Source organism: Athene noctua, chromosome 6 (genome assembly GCF_965140245.1).
Source record: "Athene noctua chromosome 6, bAthNoc1.hap1.1, whole genome shotgun sequence".
NCBI lineage: Eukaryota > Metazoa > Chordata > Aves > Strigiformes > Strigidae > Athene > Athene noctua.
In genome coordinates, this window is record NC_134042.1 from 26,442,455 (window position 1) to 26,460,592 (window position 18,138).

Here is an 18,138-nt window from a genome sequence, read left to right on the forward strand (position 1 = left end):
AATCTCCAGCTGTCTGTCACTGAAGTGGCCCTTACTTGATGCAGAAAAATTCTTGCAATTGTCTTGAAATATCCATTCACCATAAGCTTGCAGGAGGCTTGCCTTCTCTGGCAAATGAAGCTTTACTAGGTAACAACAACATATAAACAGCTTGATTTCAAACTGAGCTCTTGATGCAATGCAATAAACAGAAATGAGGTATTGTACAAAGCAACTGTCTTACTGCCTGTTCCCATAGCTCTGTTGTTTGTTGATGGCTCACACCCTCTAACAGAAGTTTCATGCTGTAAACTAAGCCTGAATATCTACATCTGCAGTCCATGAAATCAACTAATTCAATGATGCAGTGAGAGCTGCTGCTTCATGGCTGCAGCAACTTCTGCAATCTAACCTTTGTGTGCAATAGCTGCTTGGGAAGTGAAATCAAATCCTGCCCTCACTGATGTCATCATTGGATGATGCTGTAATAGAAGGTACTTTTACATTGCCTGGTTTTGGTTTTTTTATTACATCACTTTCTCTGTTTTGAATGATCCCTCAAAAAAAAAAAAAAAAAAAAAAAGCAAAGCAAGCAACTTTCCAATCTATTTCCCATCATTCCAGAAGAGTCAATATATTCTTAGTACTAGTAATGAATCTGAAAATTCATTCAGTGATCACGTTACCACTATCACCTTGTTCATATCTTTTTTTTTTTTCAGTCAAAATCACATCTTTTTTTCACTGCTGACCACATTCTCCCCATTACTGTTATAGTATTTAGTGTATATATATATATATATATATGAGTCTTGTCTTCTCACTACTCAGCATGCTGACCTTCAGTGCCTCCCTTTCCCCCCAAAAAAATCTTCAACTCTGTTTGACATGGAAAGAATTTCACACAGTCTCTAGAGTCCTCGCATATATAAAACTTCCTATCAAAATTAAGTTCCTGTTACCTGAGCCATCCAACCTGACAATGGGCACTGTGACATTTGTGGAACAAAGGCTTCCTTTTCCCAATTAGTGTATCTCAAGTATTGTGTTCAAAGAGAAAAGCATTGTTTTATCAAAAGGTAGATCCACCAAAAGTCATGCCCTAAAGCAATACACATGTACATATTACAGTCTTACTGTATGATATTACAGTCTTAGAAATATTACAAGTATGTGTTAGTGATCTGAATATAGGTCAGCTGATCTGAGCTACATTTGCTTCTTGCAAAGTTACAAGTGAATGTCGTCTTAACTACATCTGCATTGCATTAAGGCAAAATTCAAAATAGATGAAAGAAGAAACAGAGGGGAATCACTCAGTTTTAAAGTGGTTCCTGAAGGGCAGGATTATAATAAAAACTGGGTCACAAGATCTACAAGTTGGCCAATGTCGGAATTTAGCCTAAAAATAATAAAAAGATAGATGTACTAACAAAATACCCTCTAATTCCAATTAAAGGCTGGGATGATTTTGTATACAACCAGAAATTTTGGCAGAAGGCCCAATTGGCAAAGCAAGGAGCTGTTAATGAATTAAAATACAAAAAATAAAAGATACAAGAAGTAGAAACAAGGCCAGGCAACAAAGGAGGAGTATAAAAGCATTGCTTAGACAATTAGGGGTGGTATCAGGAAAGACAGAACCCAGTTGGAGCTCAAGCTGCTGAGGGGCATAAAGGGTAAAAGGAAAATAATTCTGTAAGCATGGTAGCAGCACACTGAGGTTCAAAGGAAATGCAAAGCTGTTGTTGAATGGGGGAGACAACCTGGTGGCAGACTATATACTGAAGGCTGAAATACTCAGTGATTTTTTTGCCTCAGTCTTCAGAAAGTTCCCAAACCTCCATACACACCTGCACAGTTTTAGAAAGGAGGAAATGCAAAAGTAGGAGTGTTGAGGACTATTTTTAAAACCAGTTCCAAAGAGACTGGGCATATTCATGTCTACAGGGATAGATGAGACCCTCAGAAATATGGTGAAAAATCTGGGTGATGTGACTGTGAAGCCATATCATCCTCAGAACCCGTGATGATCCAGGGAGGTCCATGGAACGAAGCTAAGTATTACAGTCATCTTTAAGAAGGGTGCAGAGGAACATCTGAGGAACAAAATGCTGGTCAGCTTCAACTCAGTCCCTAGAAAGACCATGCAGCACATCACCTTAGGATCCATTTCCAAACAAATGGACAAGAAGGCAGTGAGAAGTGTGGATTTACAAAGGGCAGATCAGCCCTGACCAATCTGACTGCTTTCTCTAATGAAATGACTTGTAATGTGGACAAAGGGGGAGCAGTGAATATCATTACAGCTCTCAGTGATTCCACACATCAAAGCCACCACTTTTATCATCATAAGAACTTCCCCCACAATGCCTACAAGTCACAAGTGCCTTTTCTTGGCTGCAAAGACACCTGTGGTTGCTCTAGTCTTCCAAGATAATTTGCTTCTCTTTCCTAACACTTTGGACCTCCTTTTCTCAAATTTGCCTGTTTCAGCTGTTTCATGTGATGGGACAGGTCACACCTGAACATTCTGCAGAGCTGCTTAACTCATTTGTACACCACCTAGGATAGTGATTAGGTGCCATGATCCTCTTGTTCTCTGAAATAATATTTCTCTGTATATTCCACAGGGATTTTTTTCCCCAATTTGTAAATTGACCTGGAGTAATCAGAAGTATTCATTCAATATTTAAACTTAACAAGCTTTCTTCTTGATATTTTACAACTCCATGATAATTGTCTCCTTACATTAGTTCCTGTTGGGTGATTGTTTTGAGCAAGTCTTTGTCCAGCTACATAGATACAACACATGTAATTTCCTTTAGTCAATCCCACACATCTTTTCTCTTTTTACAGATTAAAAAAAAAAAAAATTAAAAAGATGCATGCAAATCAGTGCCTGTGTATTTAGTTTCTGCTTATTTTGTACACTTTTTAGAGGATGAGGATCAAAAGATGATCATTCTGCTGAATTCCCTCTCTTGTGTTTATTTGTTCACATTTTACCGTACGAGTTCACCTTTTTAAAAGAAGATGCTTTGTTACACCTCAGGGAGTTTCAGTTTATTCCATTAAAATATTTTAAATCAGTTCTTTATAGGTCTTCTTTCTAGATTATTTCTCAAAACATCAAAAATGCTTATGACATTGTTTACTTCAGAGGGTTGTCATTATTTTTATCATAAGACTTAAAACTGCAAAATGAAAGAAATAAAATATTGTTGTATTTTTCTAAGTGAAGGTGATTTTAACTCAAATTCTATACTGATTGGGCCCACACTTATATGGATCTAAAAGAGGAATAATCAAGGACACTGGATTACACCTGTAAATAGCATAATTGGAATTTTTTTGATGAAAAAAAAATCAGGCCAGAAGCCTTATGCATCTACTGCCCTCTCGAGGTTTGTCGAAGGTAATGCCAGCAATTAAAATATTACCACTGGCTGGGAAACTGCGAATCCATACTACAATTTTCTCTGTAGCTGGCCTGCTCCCGCAGTCCTACAAAACCATTGAATTGCAGCCAAAGTGTGGCAGGGCTTATCTGTTAACATTAAGTACTGATACTCAGAATATACTAATATCTCAGAAAATAACATCTTCCATTAACCAAAACTCTCATCCTGCAAGGGATTAGCGCACACACACCTGATCCACACACAGCAAAGTAACCACTTACTCCACTGGGATCAAATTTGCAAAAGCAAATTATTCCATTTCTTTGTGAGATTGGAGGCAGAAGCTGTAAAAGTATTCTTTGCTTCTTGCAGGGACATGGGAACTGTCAACTGCAATGTGCAACACAGTTTTTCAAATAATACATATTTTTTAATATATATTTTTATTAGTAAATAAGACAGTTGTGTCTAAGATTAACATGTTGCAGAAAACTGACTAAAACAGATTCCAATGTATTCTGTTCATCTCAATTTCAAGTTATTTCAAGCTCTGCTTAGTGTGGCATTATGTCATACATTATCAAATATATCACCTCAAAAAATAAATCCGGACTTATTTATACACATTACTTAACCAGAACAAAGGATATTTTTCATTCATATGCAACTGGCCTACTAGGAGGACCTGTCACTTCATGGATTTCAGATACTTATGCACAGGGAAGAGTTTAATTTTTTGTTTAATCTGCATTCAGTCAACTGATTAAGATGGATTTAGCCTTTGAAAGTGTTCTGCCCACGTTATCTTTTCAGCTAAAATCATCTCTCAGAAAATATTCTCTGTGTGTTTATACATGTAGTTTTGCACAGTGCCACAAAGACAGAGACTGACACAGGGAGCAGACAGCTGTTGGTCCATCTCCTGCAGCTTATTGGACTATTTCCATTTGGGCTACAATTATGTTGGGTAACAAATAGCCTGTGCAAGGACCTGTCTTTAAATTTTTACATTTTCAACTCCCTTTTACATCAAAAAAAGCCATCTAGACAAGGTCCTGGGCAGCCAGCTCTAGCTGGCCCTGCTTGAACGGGGAGGGGTTGGACCTCCAGAGGTTACCTCCAACCTCAGTCTTTCTGTAATTCTGTGAAAAGTAACAGAGACAGTAACAGGATTCTCTATCCTGCAGTCTTGGTAGATCACATGCAATTACCAAATCTGTCTCATTTTCCACAGTTATCTATCAGGGTTGTATTCTTGCTTTCTCAAGGAAAATATATTCATATTCCTTAGCCAAAAAGAGGTTATTAGGTTATTAAGTCACTTAATCACTTCAGTCTGGAAGGTGCAGCACTCAGTTTGTGCATCTGTGCTGAAAAGCATCCTGTCAACATGTGACTAACACATCTGATGAATACAAGTAAAGCAATTTCAGTTTTTTCCAAAGGAAAGGAAGTAACAGCAGAACACTTATGTGTGAAAATTTCAGCACAACCATCTTTTTTCATTGTAGCCAGCCAAATTATAAAAATAGCAAACACAGTGTACTTGGCTTGATTTACCTTTGATGGGCCAAAAATCAGAAAATAGAATTGAGTAAAGATCGGTTTGCCATGAACATACTGGATAACTAGTCTTCTCCACCCATCCACTGCACAGCTTTGTTTATGGGGCATTTTAGCCTTCCTTGGAAACAGCCACTAACCACCACTTGCTCTAGGATTCCAAACTGGTGCTCATAATTAAATGAAAGCTCCAGAGTATCTTACTAGTATTTGGGGTTAAATTAACTTCCTCTTTGGAAGCTGGCAAGCATTCTTATGCTCTGATTAGATTGGCAGGAACTACCAAGGTATTGCATATTGTGGCCAAATTCCTCCTGTCATGTGTGCATTTCACTTAAAATTCTTTGCTATTGCAGAGAATCCTAGACATTGTCATATACTTTTTCTCCCATGACAGAGAGCAAATTTCATCTTGCATTTTTGTGAGAAAAGTATTAATTCTGCAATAGATGTTAAAATATCTTTTGTGGCTGACAGCTTCACAGAGGAAACAGCACAAAGTAGACCCACCTGAGCAGTGTCTGTTACGCAAGTAGAGTTGTGGGGGATTAATTCTGATGGCAATCTCTCTTTCCAGACCTGTCTTTACTCCAGTGAAAAAACACTGTAATTCTGAAAACAGTTTTAGCTTCAAAGAGTCTGTGATAAAATCGTCTCTCCATTTTCTAAAGGACAAAACATACATTCTGTTAAGTTCTGTAATAAGTTAGCGCTCTCATTTTCTGCTTTTACATGAACAGAAGTGGAGTACAGTTCCATTGTTTGGTTTGGTGCCATCATTTAAAGGGTGTCATCTCCATTTACCTCCTCCTACAGGGGAGTGGGAGCAAGTCTGAAATGAAAAGTTCTCCCATGCTGCAGCACTGCGCACGCCACAGTGCTAGATCCATCTGGGCTATTTTTTCTCTCAGTGCAGTGTGTAAATACCTAGAGTGGGAGGATATATTACAAGAACTTGTGTGAGAGGGTCACATTTCGAACCTAACTAGACTGGCAACATTGCTTGAAACCACGAGCTCCTCAGCAGCTACTAGTCCCAGCTTGGCCCTCAGCCAGCTGGCTGTCAGTGCCTCTCCGTGCAGCCTGTCTTTCACATCTGCTCTTGGACAAACAGGAGAGGGGCCCAGGAGTTGGGCTTCCATGACTGTGGTAACTAGAAGAGATCTGAGGGTCATTCACTGCTCTTTTAGCTGTTTCATGGCACACTAGAAAAAATGCAGCAAGTGGTATTTTGCCCACCTATAAACTTCCTGTGAATTTTCTGTAAAATTCAATACAAGTCCTTCTAAAAAGCAGTGCTTTCAAAGACATGCTTCCTTCAGTATGAATAAATATCAACAGCACTACAAACCACTTACAACTCTACTTCATTAGCCAGGTGTGACATGTCTGCAGATTAGGATAGCTCAGTTTAAACTGTCAACGTTTCACTTAGTAATTCAAGCCATCCTGTGATGTTGATACACCAACTAGGAAAAAGAAAAAAAAAAAAAAAAAAAAAAAGGAAAAAATCCTTTTCCCTTGGTAACGTTCTCTTCAGGTCATAGAGAAAAATGTAGGGTCTTAAAAGGTTCACATCAGTTCAGAGCCAAGGCTCAAATATGTCTGTGCTGCTAGAGAAAACAGTGAAATGTATAGCAACCCCCAGTACACAGCTGGAAAGGAACAGTTGAATCCTAGAAATGTAATCTCCTCTTCTTTGGTTCTTCATTAATTACATAAGCTAGTAGTGTCACCTAAACTTCTCAAGGTCTCCACCTGGCTTCAGTTTTTCACACATGGCTATGCTTCCTTGCTAAACATTTATTAATAACCCTATAAAAGCAATACAGTTCCACATGCTCTCTGTAGAGTACAAACTGTGGCCCATAAGTCACTGTCATCTCTCCTGAGGTTAAAGGTTGGCAACCACAGTGAGTTCTAACCTAGTAGGAAGTGCATGTTCAGGGACTTGAGAGGTCATCCCCACATTATTTTGATCCCACTTCAACAACCATTATGGTTCCAAGTTACCCTGATAGTGTAATTTATATGCATGCTTTGAAAGTGACTAATCCCTTGGGTGGTTGTCTTTTCCTACTATTATGGGAAAAGAGGAGAAAATTACAGGGCTGCCAAGCCTGAGCTTTGTCAGACACAGGCTCATTCTCTAATAACACGTATTGGTCTTTGATCATTCTCTAGCCAGAGAAAACACCCCCTTGAATGTGCACAGTTCCAATGCATTAAGCTGACTGTAGACCATGACACAACCCATGTATTTCTCCCAGAGAAAAGCAGGCACAGGACAGCCTATTGCTTGTTCCACACACATTAGCCTCCAAGCAAACTCTTACCCCACTTCATGGCAAGTAGATACCTCCAGGCAGTCACGAAAGAGGATGGAAAGACACATGCAATGCACAATCTGCAGGTGTTGGGTACAGCCTCCATTGTCAAAGTATGCAGGGATTTTTTTGCTTCATTTTTGCTAAAAATCAATTTATGGACATTGATTTGTTTATCTTTTAGAGTCACAGTCCTTTCTTCAGACAAAAGCTTACACTATTAGGCACAATCTGCCATTTTAAATGAGATTTTACATTAAATTCAGAGCAGAGCAACAGCTTCATTATTTTTTCCATCTGTTCTGTTCAGGCTTGTTGCCTTTCATGTAACATTGAACTTTTGTATGAACCCAAAATGCAAAAATCTAGAAGAGCTCAGTTCTGTGGTGCTTCACAATCCGACAGGGGGATAACACACGTTGTTTGCCTCAGATTTGGTAGAACAGGATAGGCTCCTGGTCACTGTTCATCAACTATTATTTGTAACCAAGGAAAAGGGGATATTGGGAAATGCAATCTTCCAAACACACCATTATGTGTTGGAGGCAGAAATGGGGCTACTCATTGATGTCAGAGTCTCACAGACCAAGCTATGAGGTTCTAGGAATTTGACAGTATTTGTATTTCTAGATAAATCTGCACGCCTTTAAGCAATTTAACTTCAACTTTTAGTTGAGCTTGTTAAATTATGTCTAAACCTAGTACCTTTTGAGTTATTCCATTCATCAGATGACAGTCAAGTTAACAATCCACTACCTTTTCCCAAGCAAGGGGAAAGCAAATTATTGACAGTTGGTATTTAAAAAAAAAAAAAAAAAAAAAAAGTAGCTAAAAATAATCAACCCTCAAAAAAAAAGAGATTCTGAAGCTGTAATGTCAACATGGATTAAATTACTATAAAGCACTTCCAAAGGTTCTTAACACACCAGCTTGCCAGCCCCAGACCTGTGAAGTGGGGGCACAGGAAAGGCCAAGTCAGGGCATCTACCACAGCAGCTCACTGTCAGCAAGAAAACAAACGGCAGAGGCTTGCTGTCTCTCTAGTGAAAGAGAAGAGCACTGTCAGGGGATGTTCTGACCCTCTTTCCAACATACTTACAGCCCTGTGTGGACAGCAAGGAGTCTGGATTTGAGGTTCAGTGAGAAACAGTTAGAGCCTTGAAGTTTTTATACATACAAATATGGAACCATCATTCCTGTTTCAGATTGCTTCTATCGCTCTAAATGACTCATTCCAAAATACAGCTTAAACTGTTTCTTTTCCTTAGTGAAGGGCAGCAAACATCACAAGGTCCAGCAAACTTTTACCTTATCTTTAATATGCTAGCAGTAAGCGTTTTATGTTGTGGGCTGATCTAAACACATGGAAGGTAGGCAGACATAATAAATGGACTGTAAGTACAGAACTCAAGGCAATGAAAAGGGAAGAAAAATTCTGATACTTGTCTAGCAATACAGCCTGAAAAGCTGCCCAGAAAAAAAAGGCAGCAGGCTAGAAATAAGGACCTTATAGACCGGGAACTATGCAAGGACTGCCAATGCAAGGACTGTCAATCACAATATGTTCTATATAACGTCCAAACACCAGCAAGAAGAATATCTAAGAACATGAACAGTTCTTACATTGCTATGAGCCTCCATCTGATTTCATGATCCTGGCAAAACATTAACTTCAGATTTACCTGTGTTGCTCTCTGAAACAAAGGTACTTCTCAGACGGCAATGTTACAGGCACAAAGGTGTCCAAGTGAGGAAGTTTCTATCAAGAACAAATTTTGTACAGTTCCTAAACTCAGAGCCTGTCTAACAGAGCAGAGAAAGCAGCACACAACTGCATGCTCCCTTACCTCTGACTGCCAATGAATGATTTCCATTCTTCAACTTCCCAGTTCTTAGCAGAACACTCACCAATGGTTTTCTCCATTATCCTGAATAAGAATACTTTGTCCAAGCCTAAGGCCTTGTGTTTTTCACAAGATTTGACCAGCACTTCCTCAGATTTCCAATCTGTGTCCAACCAAAACCAAGTATTTAAAGAAATCATTGCAAAGCCTGCTATCACAGTTAAATAGGTCAACCCTTGTGATAAGATGCCCATGTCATGGATGTTGCACAGATCAGTAGCATCTCTTCACCAAGAAATGCTTGGCAATAGTGTAATGGTGTAATACAGATGCGAGCAAGGACAGCAAATCACAATTTCTCTTTTTTAAACCACCTTATCCTGTAGTACAACCCTACAACACACTGATTTTAAATGTTGATCAATAAAAAACAGCTTACTCCCCCTCTGTGTAGCTCATCTGACCTATGTAAATGTGCAAGAGGCATTAGATCAAGTAGAAGTTACCAGGACTGGATGCCCTTCCCTCAGGAGTTCTGAAGGAAGCGAGACATCAAAAGGCAGAGGTGCCAGTGAACATGTGTAATCACTGTTACAGACCGGCACTGTGCCGGATGACTGGCAGACTGCTACCCATGTCACTCTCATCCACAAAAAGGGCTGCTGAGGGCATCCTGCAAGATACGGACTGATGCGTCTGATCTCTAGCCCTGGTAAGATAGTAGAAGCTTACAAGCCTATGGATAGACATGGGCTTCTGAAGGAAAATCCTGTCTCACTAACCACACAGTCTTTGGAAGAGGTGAATAAGCAGGAGGATAAAGGTAATACAACAGACATATCTGGATTTTCCAGAAGTCTCTGACAACGTTAAATACTTGAAGTTACAAAGGAAGCTAATACTGGCAAGAGATTGAACAAAAGAACATATTACAAGGTGTAAGTTGGTTAAAGGGTAGAAGGAAAGCACTAAAAACCCCATCTGTTTTTATGACTTGGTGACAAATTGATTGATTAGTTTTATTAGCTAAAGCAAAACAAAATCAAGAGGGCTACTGAATTTTTATCTCTTGAACTGCCACTAGTGTGAATAGTTCAGTATCTGCAAGTTAACGAAGTTTTCTACCAATTATTACATGAATAAAATTTATTCTAATTTTATCATTACTAAGTTTATTTCCACATTTCAAGCACCAACAGAAACCAGCACAATAAATACAAAAAGTGAAACACATGTATTTTATTTGTCTTGAGGCAAAAGCAGCTCATCTCATTTAGATCAAAGAAATGAAGAGCAACTGATTTAATCATGTTTTTGAGAATTTAATAGAGAACAGAAAAAAACCCTCATGCTTATCACACCAGTACTGAATTTCCTAGGTCAAAACTTTCTCTCTTCCTTTAGCCTTGGCACAATTTTTTATTGCCCACAAACACATTTCACATTGTTACTTGTCAAAATATCGTATTGCCTATGTAAACATCTGGTTTATGTGTAAACTTCAACAAGTACATGGGAAAGCCTACTAATTTATCCACCCCAAAAAAATCAAGTATGAACTTAATATCAAATTAATAACATCATATTCTATATAATACTGTTTCAACAAGAACTAAAGCCTGTTGAATTCATAACAAAAATGATGCAGAAAAAGCAATGTGCAGTGTCATGCATTAGTGTAATAACATTATAAGGCAATAATATAAAAGGTAAATATGTAGGGTTTTTTAGAAGTATGCTTGCCAAGACAAAAAATCAAGGCTGTACTCTTAGTCAGTTTATTTTGGTAGTGTAGGCTTTCTTTTTAGCTCAAGCTAAGTGTTAACTTTTGAGCATATTCATCTGTTACTGTGTTTGATGATACTTTCCTCAAAAGTACAACATGTGGATTTAAGTTTTGTGCAATGACAGATTTTTTTTTTTTACTTTTTCAGTTCAAATTCTGTTGCCAAAGAATCAGGTAGAGTAAGTGGGAAAAAATATTTGAAATTAAATACTCCTGAAGTGAACCACACATGAACAATAGTACCTATAGTACCTCTGCTCGAAAGAAAAGTTCTGCAGCCTAAGTGAAAAGACTCAGTTCATGCTACTTCTGTATGCTTTTTGTTGCTTCTTTGTTCACTTTATGCTCAAATTGAATAAGCAAAAGTAGTCGTATGGCAATCTGGAAAGCCTGACATTGCCAAAGATTTCCTATATTGTTCAATGTGCCTTTGTAGTGCAAAGCAGAATCAACCTCGACCACTTAAAAAGGAAACTGAAATCACATCTCAAAGTTTTTAGAAATGATCTCAAAGTAATTATAGTATCACAGTAATCAAAATTACTGCTCTTTTTCCTCTAATTATAACTCAATCTACTACCTGTCATTTTTACAAACTGCAGTTCACATTAAAACATCTGTTGATAACAAAAGCTTTTCTTTGAAAACAACACTGCTTCACATCTAATCAGGCAGCCTGTGCATATCAGAGCATTCTCTCAAGAGAGACATGGAAAAGGGTAAAGGAGAAAAAGTTGAAATATGGCTACAGTTTATCTGTGCCTTTAATGCACTGCAGAATCTCAAGCAGCACTAGAGACAGCAAGTTTCTTCAGATGATCCATAAATACTTGCAAACTGACATCATCAGTAAGAATGGGTGCTCCAGACTCCTATAAAATGAAAGGGAACAAGAACTGATTATACGCATTGTGAAGAAAAAGCATTTTAAGGTATAATACATTCCATTAAATAAACACTTTATAAATTTAGAAAGACCTTAGAAGTGTATCATTGCTGAAATGCTCTGACAAAAAACAGCAGACTGTACATTTACATAAATTTTCATATCTTTACATAAATTCAGGCATAAACCACAACTACACTCTCTTCCATATTAATGCACACAGCAATGAGCTGCAGTATAGCAAGATATTTACATCAACCATACAAAACACAAGAGTTTTTCACAGGTGCCAAATACTAACTTACAAATGTTTAAAAGTAAATAAAACTTCCATGACACAGTTCCTGCATGATTCCTGCTTCAGTGGAGCAGACAAATGTGAGAGGAACAGAAACATGCAAGTGACACAATTAACAAATCAGTATCTGTCAGTGAAGCTCAGACATCAAAATGGTGAGAGGAAACAAATTCACTAAGGATCTGAACTGACACCAAGTGAAGGTCAATTTGCTTTCTCGAGGAAAGCTAGGCCAATTCTCTCCCACAGGTCTGTGCCACCTCAGAGAAACACCAAAACCAACATCTGAAGGTCATACCACTGCAAAATTGGATTGCAAAAGAATAAAAAAACCCTTTTGGGTGAATTTTTGCAGTTTACTTTTTGACCTCACAAGTAATTTTCAGAAATACAGGAAGTTCAAAATGGTCATATTTTAATTACTATTTTAAAACAAATTTATAATCTAAATAAAACAGCAATTGGCAACTCTGCAAATGTGACACAGTAACTCTCTTAAATCCTTTGAAACCAGTCTGCCATTACTTCTATTTACAAATGTGGGAAGAATTCCGACAATCTGAACAAATCAACCTTTTCAAAGGTACTAAGCACCCATATCTCAAAAGGAAATCAGAGCTGTCTGAACTCTTACAAATGTTCCAAAACACAGACATGAAAGTGTTAACAAGGATGCTCAGAACTGGTGTCCCTTTCTGTGAACTGGCCAAAACCAGTTCTCAGTTAATGATCAAGGTACAAATCCAGAAGCAGTAAGAGTTCTTAAATCACTACAAATACACTTGACACAATACACAGCCACTCTCAGGGAAGGCCCACTAAATTATCTATCAGCTGATGACAGCAAGATGAGAATAAAGGATGTTCTACTTCCAAGCCTGCCGAATGCTAAGCCTGAACTCTCTTATTTAAGAAGGCACAAGGGAATTACAAGTAGTTTAATTCTGGGGCAGGATATGATTTGCCACCTTGTGTCTTACACATGGAGGGACAGTACATCATCCTGTAGTAAATAAACCACCAAAGGAGTGGATAGACCCCTAAGAAAACAGATCCCTCACGATGACTGCTAGTGGTAACCCATGGTAATTAAAACCAAGGCACAGACTCTATTCCTGAAGCTGAAAACTTCATCCAACACATGCACACAGGCAGCTGCTGTCACCACTGCTATCACCAACTGCAGTAGCTTTCCTCTGAAGACTGCGAACCCTTCCTTCTAGTAGGTAAGGTAGCAGAGTATTTTATTTGCTGGGCAATAAAGTGAAAACCAGCAAGGTTATAACATGAGAATTATCTTCCATTTTCCACAGGCCACCTTAAGTTGTCTTCTGTTCATTCAAAATTTTTATATAAGGTATATAATTTAATTAACAGTTATTTGACAACAGCTAGCTAGGCATTTGGCAAGATTTGTGTGACTGACCTCTTCTTTCATTTCAAATTGCACATTCCCTATAGTTACCACGACAAAAAAAGATTTTAAAAAAAAAAGAGCTGAAAATAAAAAGCATTCTCAAATAAATCTGTAAAGTAAATAAATAAAAAGTACAATCTGAAAAATTCAACTGCATCTAACTAACCAACCTAATAGTGCTGTATGAAAAGTTTAACATTATTTTCTGAATATGTTTTCTATAATATATAAGGCACCCACCTGCTAAAGTTCTTTAAAAAAAATCTCTACTTACCATATTAAAAGCCAAACTATCAATACATCACCTCCTGAAACATGGTTTCAGTGGTGTGTGGGTGCCCTCTTCAGGTCAATGTGGACTAACAAATTTTTTCTGTAGACTCAGTTATGCACAAAGTGAAATTACATGAAAAATCCAGGAAGCTCATGAGAAAAACAAAACCATTTCAGTTTAAAATTTTCTACCAACAGTTACATTTCTCATGTCATAATCTGTACTTCGTTCAACCTGCAAATACAGGAGGATATTATGTTGAGCACACATACTGCAATGCCACTGGGTAGATTAATACACCATTTCTTATGTTACCCTAGAAATGAATTCTTTTCACAGCATTAAAAAGGAAAGCTGTCTTTTCTAAGATGTATCAAAGTCTCACTTGTCCAGCATGAACAGTTTTTCTTAGAGATCAGTTCACAAATTGTCTTGTATTTCCATTGATATTTGGAATACTGTTTCATTTGCTTACAAATTAAATAATCAGGAAAAGTTGTCCTGTACTGCTGGAAATGTCAAAACTTCAAAAATTTCCAGGTGATGTTTAGACGAAACCAAGACCTTTCAGACTACAGGATATGTGTGTATGTTGAAGGAGGAAACATGATGAATAGAAACGCTAACAGATTGCTGGGTAAGTTATCGACTTTGGAGGCAAGAGAGTTGGGTTCAAATCGTGCTGTCCCTGACTCAGTACAAAGTTTTCAAGTATTTTCACTCGAGATCTCAGTGCTCTTCACTGACACAAGCTTCATTAGAACCAATACGTCCCTATGAAAACGTACTCTGACAAAAATCACTGTCATAACATTGCTAGAGAGCTCTCTCACTCATGACCTGAATACTGAAAGCCCTTTAGCAAAATACTCTAAAAGCACAGTTAATACGTAGCTTCAACTGTCTGATGCCATTACATTTTTATGAAAAAAATGACACTGCATTAGCATTCACCCACAGCAGTGTTACTCTTCCCACTATAAAAGCTGAATGTGGAAGGAGAACATGGAACTGGGATGCAACATTCAAGAATACAAGCTACTCCAGAAAGTTCAGCTTTTGAACTCTTACATAACTTCCCTCCTAAAGACAAGATTTAAAAAACTGATTCCTGGTCACCAGGGCTACAAAAATTCTAGAAAACATCAGTACACTGATACTGGGGTACTTCTCAGTTCTTGCTTATAACTAACTTCAGAATTTATTTCCCCTATTGCGAAAAGGTCCCTTAGTCTTTATGTGTGGTAAGTCCTCTCATTCTAAGGAATTTGAAGGTATCTGTCTAAGAAAGATGGCTAGACATGCAAGCAGCCTAATAGAAGCTAAAAATAGCAAACCAGATAATATTTGTCTGAAGAAATTAAATCCGTTTTTCTTAACTTTTGCAGTTTTGGTGGCATTCTTTTTCAGTTTCAGAACCTGGCATTATTACATATATGTACACAATGTGTCACTTGATTTCTGAAATAGAGAAAATCATGCATACAAGCTTCATCAGCAGATTCATACTTACCTGTCCCCATGCATACATATTGTTATGAGTCTGAGAGGGATTTACTTTTGAAAGCAGGAAACGAGCCTTGAAAAAACAAAACACAAGCAATAAATTAATTCTCAAATAGAAGATTCTTGTACTCAAAAAATTACATATGTACGAAATATGCCATTTCTATTATTTGGAGATAAAAATGTGCACAGATATCTATTCAGAGGAGCAAGTAGCACCCCTGTAAATAAAGCCACTCCCTGGATTCTATAGCTATAATGTAGAACTGCTAACCACTTTTCAAAACAGCAAAAAGTAAGCTGTTGTCTTTTTCTAAGCACTAGCAAAGGAAATGAGAATATCAAGATATTAATAAAAATTTTCAGAAAAATATTACAAAGAATAATTCTGGTATTGGTACAGACACCCTGACTAGTTCTATCTTTTTTGTCCTACACACTTCACTCAAGGAATCTGAGAGTCCAAGTCAGTATGGTAAAAATAGTAATAACTAACAGGATTCACAAATTAAGCAAAAATCTAATATTAAATCTCTTGACTCTGTAAAAGCTTTAAAATTAAAAATGTTCACTTGCAATTTACATGTATTTTAACACAGAAATGCATGTTTGCTACCAAAAAAAAAAACCCCTATTAACATTACAACACATCACTTCCTAGATTATGTAATATATATTCACTGTACCTGGCTTCCTCCATGCTCTGTATCAATGTATCTGGGCATTGGAAATCTGGAATGGAGAATTTCTTGGGCATCATCTATTGGAGCTTGTAGCAAGTGGTGAAAATTCTCATATTCTGGCATATCTTGGTAACCTGATTTACGCCACTGAGCTATGGTCTGGGGATAGGGGGAAGAAAGAAGTTTATAACTGATTCACCAATTTTTCTCAGAGGATACACAGGGCTTTTCAGAGGAGAATGTGCCATTGCAGGCCTCTTTTCTGTCACTCACCCCTCTCTGCCCTATAGTACGCAAGTTCATTTTTAAAAGCCAAGATGTGCAAGTAACATGCCATGATTTTTTTTTTTAAACACTTAACGATTTGCAGACCATCTGTATTTCCTTTTTTTGTCACCATTTGTATGCCAAATGTTCATGATTGTCAAGGATGCTATTTACAGTTCTCTAATATGCATGTCTATGACACATACGAAATCGGCAACTGTATTAAGCCGAGGCTCTCATTCCTGGCTCCTGCCTGAGCATCACTGTGGCCATGCCTGTACCTCGCCACATACCCCACTCATCTGGACGCCCACCTGGGGACTTGACTTCAGACCTGCCTCATCCCCCTCGACTTCTCTGGTGATCTGGACTGAAGGCTGGGCCCGGCTACTGTCTGTAAACTGCTCTGCTTGCCTTGATCAGGAACTGTGGGGCCAGGTCCTCACTGGTGAGGCCTCTGCCTGCCTTGCAGTGATGCTCAGCTCCCTGTTTCGCTTCCCTCAGGGAGCAGCCTGCCCCTGCTGCTTCCTGACAGCATCTTACAAAAATATAGAGAACATTTTTCTACTTAAGAAGTGTTAAAGTTTAGTATCTATTTTTAAAAATGCAGCTATGAGAACATGATCCAGAACAGTATTTCTCAAACTCTCAGCTGTGAACCATTTACAGTTGCAAAGCAGTAAAAAGCAGCAGCTCAATTCTTCCAGGGAAGCAAAGCACTAGCAAGTCACAAGAATTTATATTTATATTACTAGTGAATGTCTATCTACCTAACTGCCAGGAGCAGTTTCATTCCTCCAGGACAGTGCAGATGAAGGGTGACTATAAAACGTGGTGTTGACTCACTATCCCCAAAGAACTAATACAGAAGTCTAAAATAAATGAGTGAAAAGCAGGGGGGGGGGGCGGGAGGCAGGGAATAACGTCCTCAAAAGTTGGAAAAATACTGATCTAAATCAAATAATCTGCGTATTGAAGCTGATGCATCTTAAACCCATCATAACAAACAGGACCAAAATATCAAGTAATGTCAAGTATCTGTGTATAGGCATGTTAGGTTACCAGAATTACTAGAAACATGTACTGGTATCAGCCATGCAGATGAGAGGTCAAGCACTGGAGTGTATTAGAGCTGGGGCTTGACTTTCATAATGTTGCACTCCTACAGAAAAAGAATATTTATTTAAGAAATGACAAATCTTACCTCTCCATGATAAATAAGGATCTGGAAAAAGGTGTCCATAAGGAGAATGCGATCTGGTAAAATGCTGCTGCTATCCAGAAGAACAGGCTAAGATTTTAAAATAAATTAAAAATTACTAATTGATGCAGAATTGAGCAATCAGATGGTATTACCAGCTTTTTGAATCAGTCACTGAACCTTAGGAACTTTTTGGATCACTTAGTAGAGCTCCAGATTTGCTAGTTTTCACGCTATACATCTGCAACCCACACAATCTCATTCTAAAGATATCAAGCCTGGTTCTGAATATGTAACTTCATAAAAGTAATAAAAATGTATTATTTTAAGAGCCGAAACCTCTTTCATTATTATGCACTTTTCTAGTACTTCAAGTGTCTCCATGTTTACCTATACAATGCCATTAATTTAATGATATTTCAGTGTATAAAGATTCAGTAGATATTCAAGTATAAGATGTGGGGGTTGTGGATCATTTGGGTTTTTTTAGTCTTGTCCTTGCAGCTATTATTACTGTGCATATATATCCACCAATAATGTATACAGTAAATGCTCATGATTTATGAAATCTAATTTAAGGTTTTAATTCACCTTTTTAAGGGCAGTGACACTCTACTGGCACTATATGATTTAACTGAATGAGTACCATATGATTTAACTGGATCAACCTTATTAGGATTTTAAAAAAATATTACTCATTCTA

The 18,138-nt window shown here is 37.8% G+C and overlaps 1 protein-coding gene across 2 annotated transcripts in view; it reads right to left on the minus strand.

The window, feature by feature from the left end:
- Positions 1 to 10,341: 10,341 nt before the first annotated feature.
- The window catches only part of SEC23A (SEC23 homolog A, COPII coat complex component), a 29,773-nt gene continuing 21,976 nt past the window's right edge, over positions 10,342 to 18,138 (minus strand). For both annotated transcript variants that reach the window (XM_074909908.1, XM_074909909.1), the window contains exons 17-20: positions 17,439 to 17,525; positions 15,971 to 16,126; positions 15,292 to 15,357; positions 10,342 to 11,775 (exon numbers count right to left, since the gene is read on the minus strand). In XM_074909908.1, the coding sequence (XP_074766009.1) occupies positions 11,686 to 11,775; positions 15,292 to 15,357; positions 15,971 to 16,126; positions 17,439 to 17,525 (399 nt within the window). In that variant the 3' untranslated portion in view covers positions 10,342 to 11,685. The remainder of the gene's footprint in view (positions 11,776 to 15,291; positions 15,358 to 15,970; positions 16,127 to 17,438; positions 17,526 to 18,138) is intronic.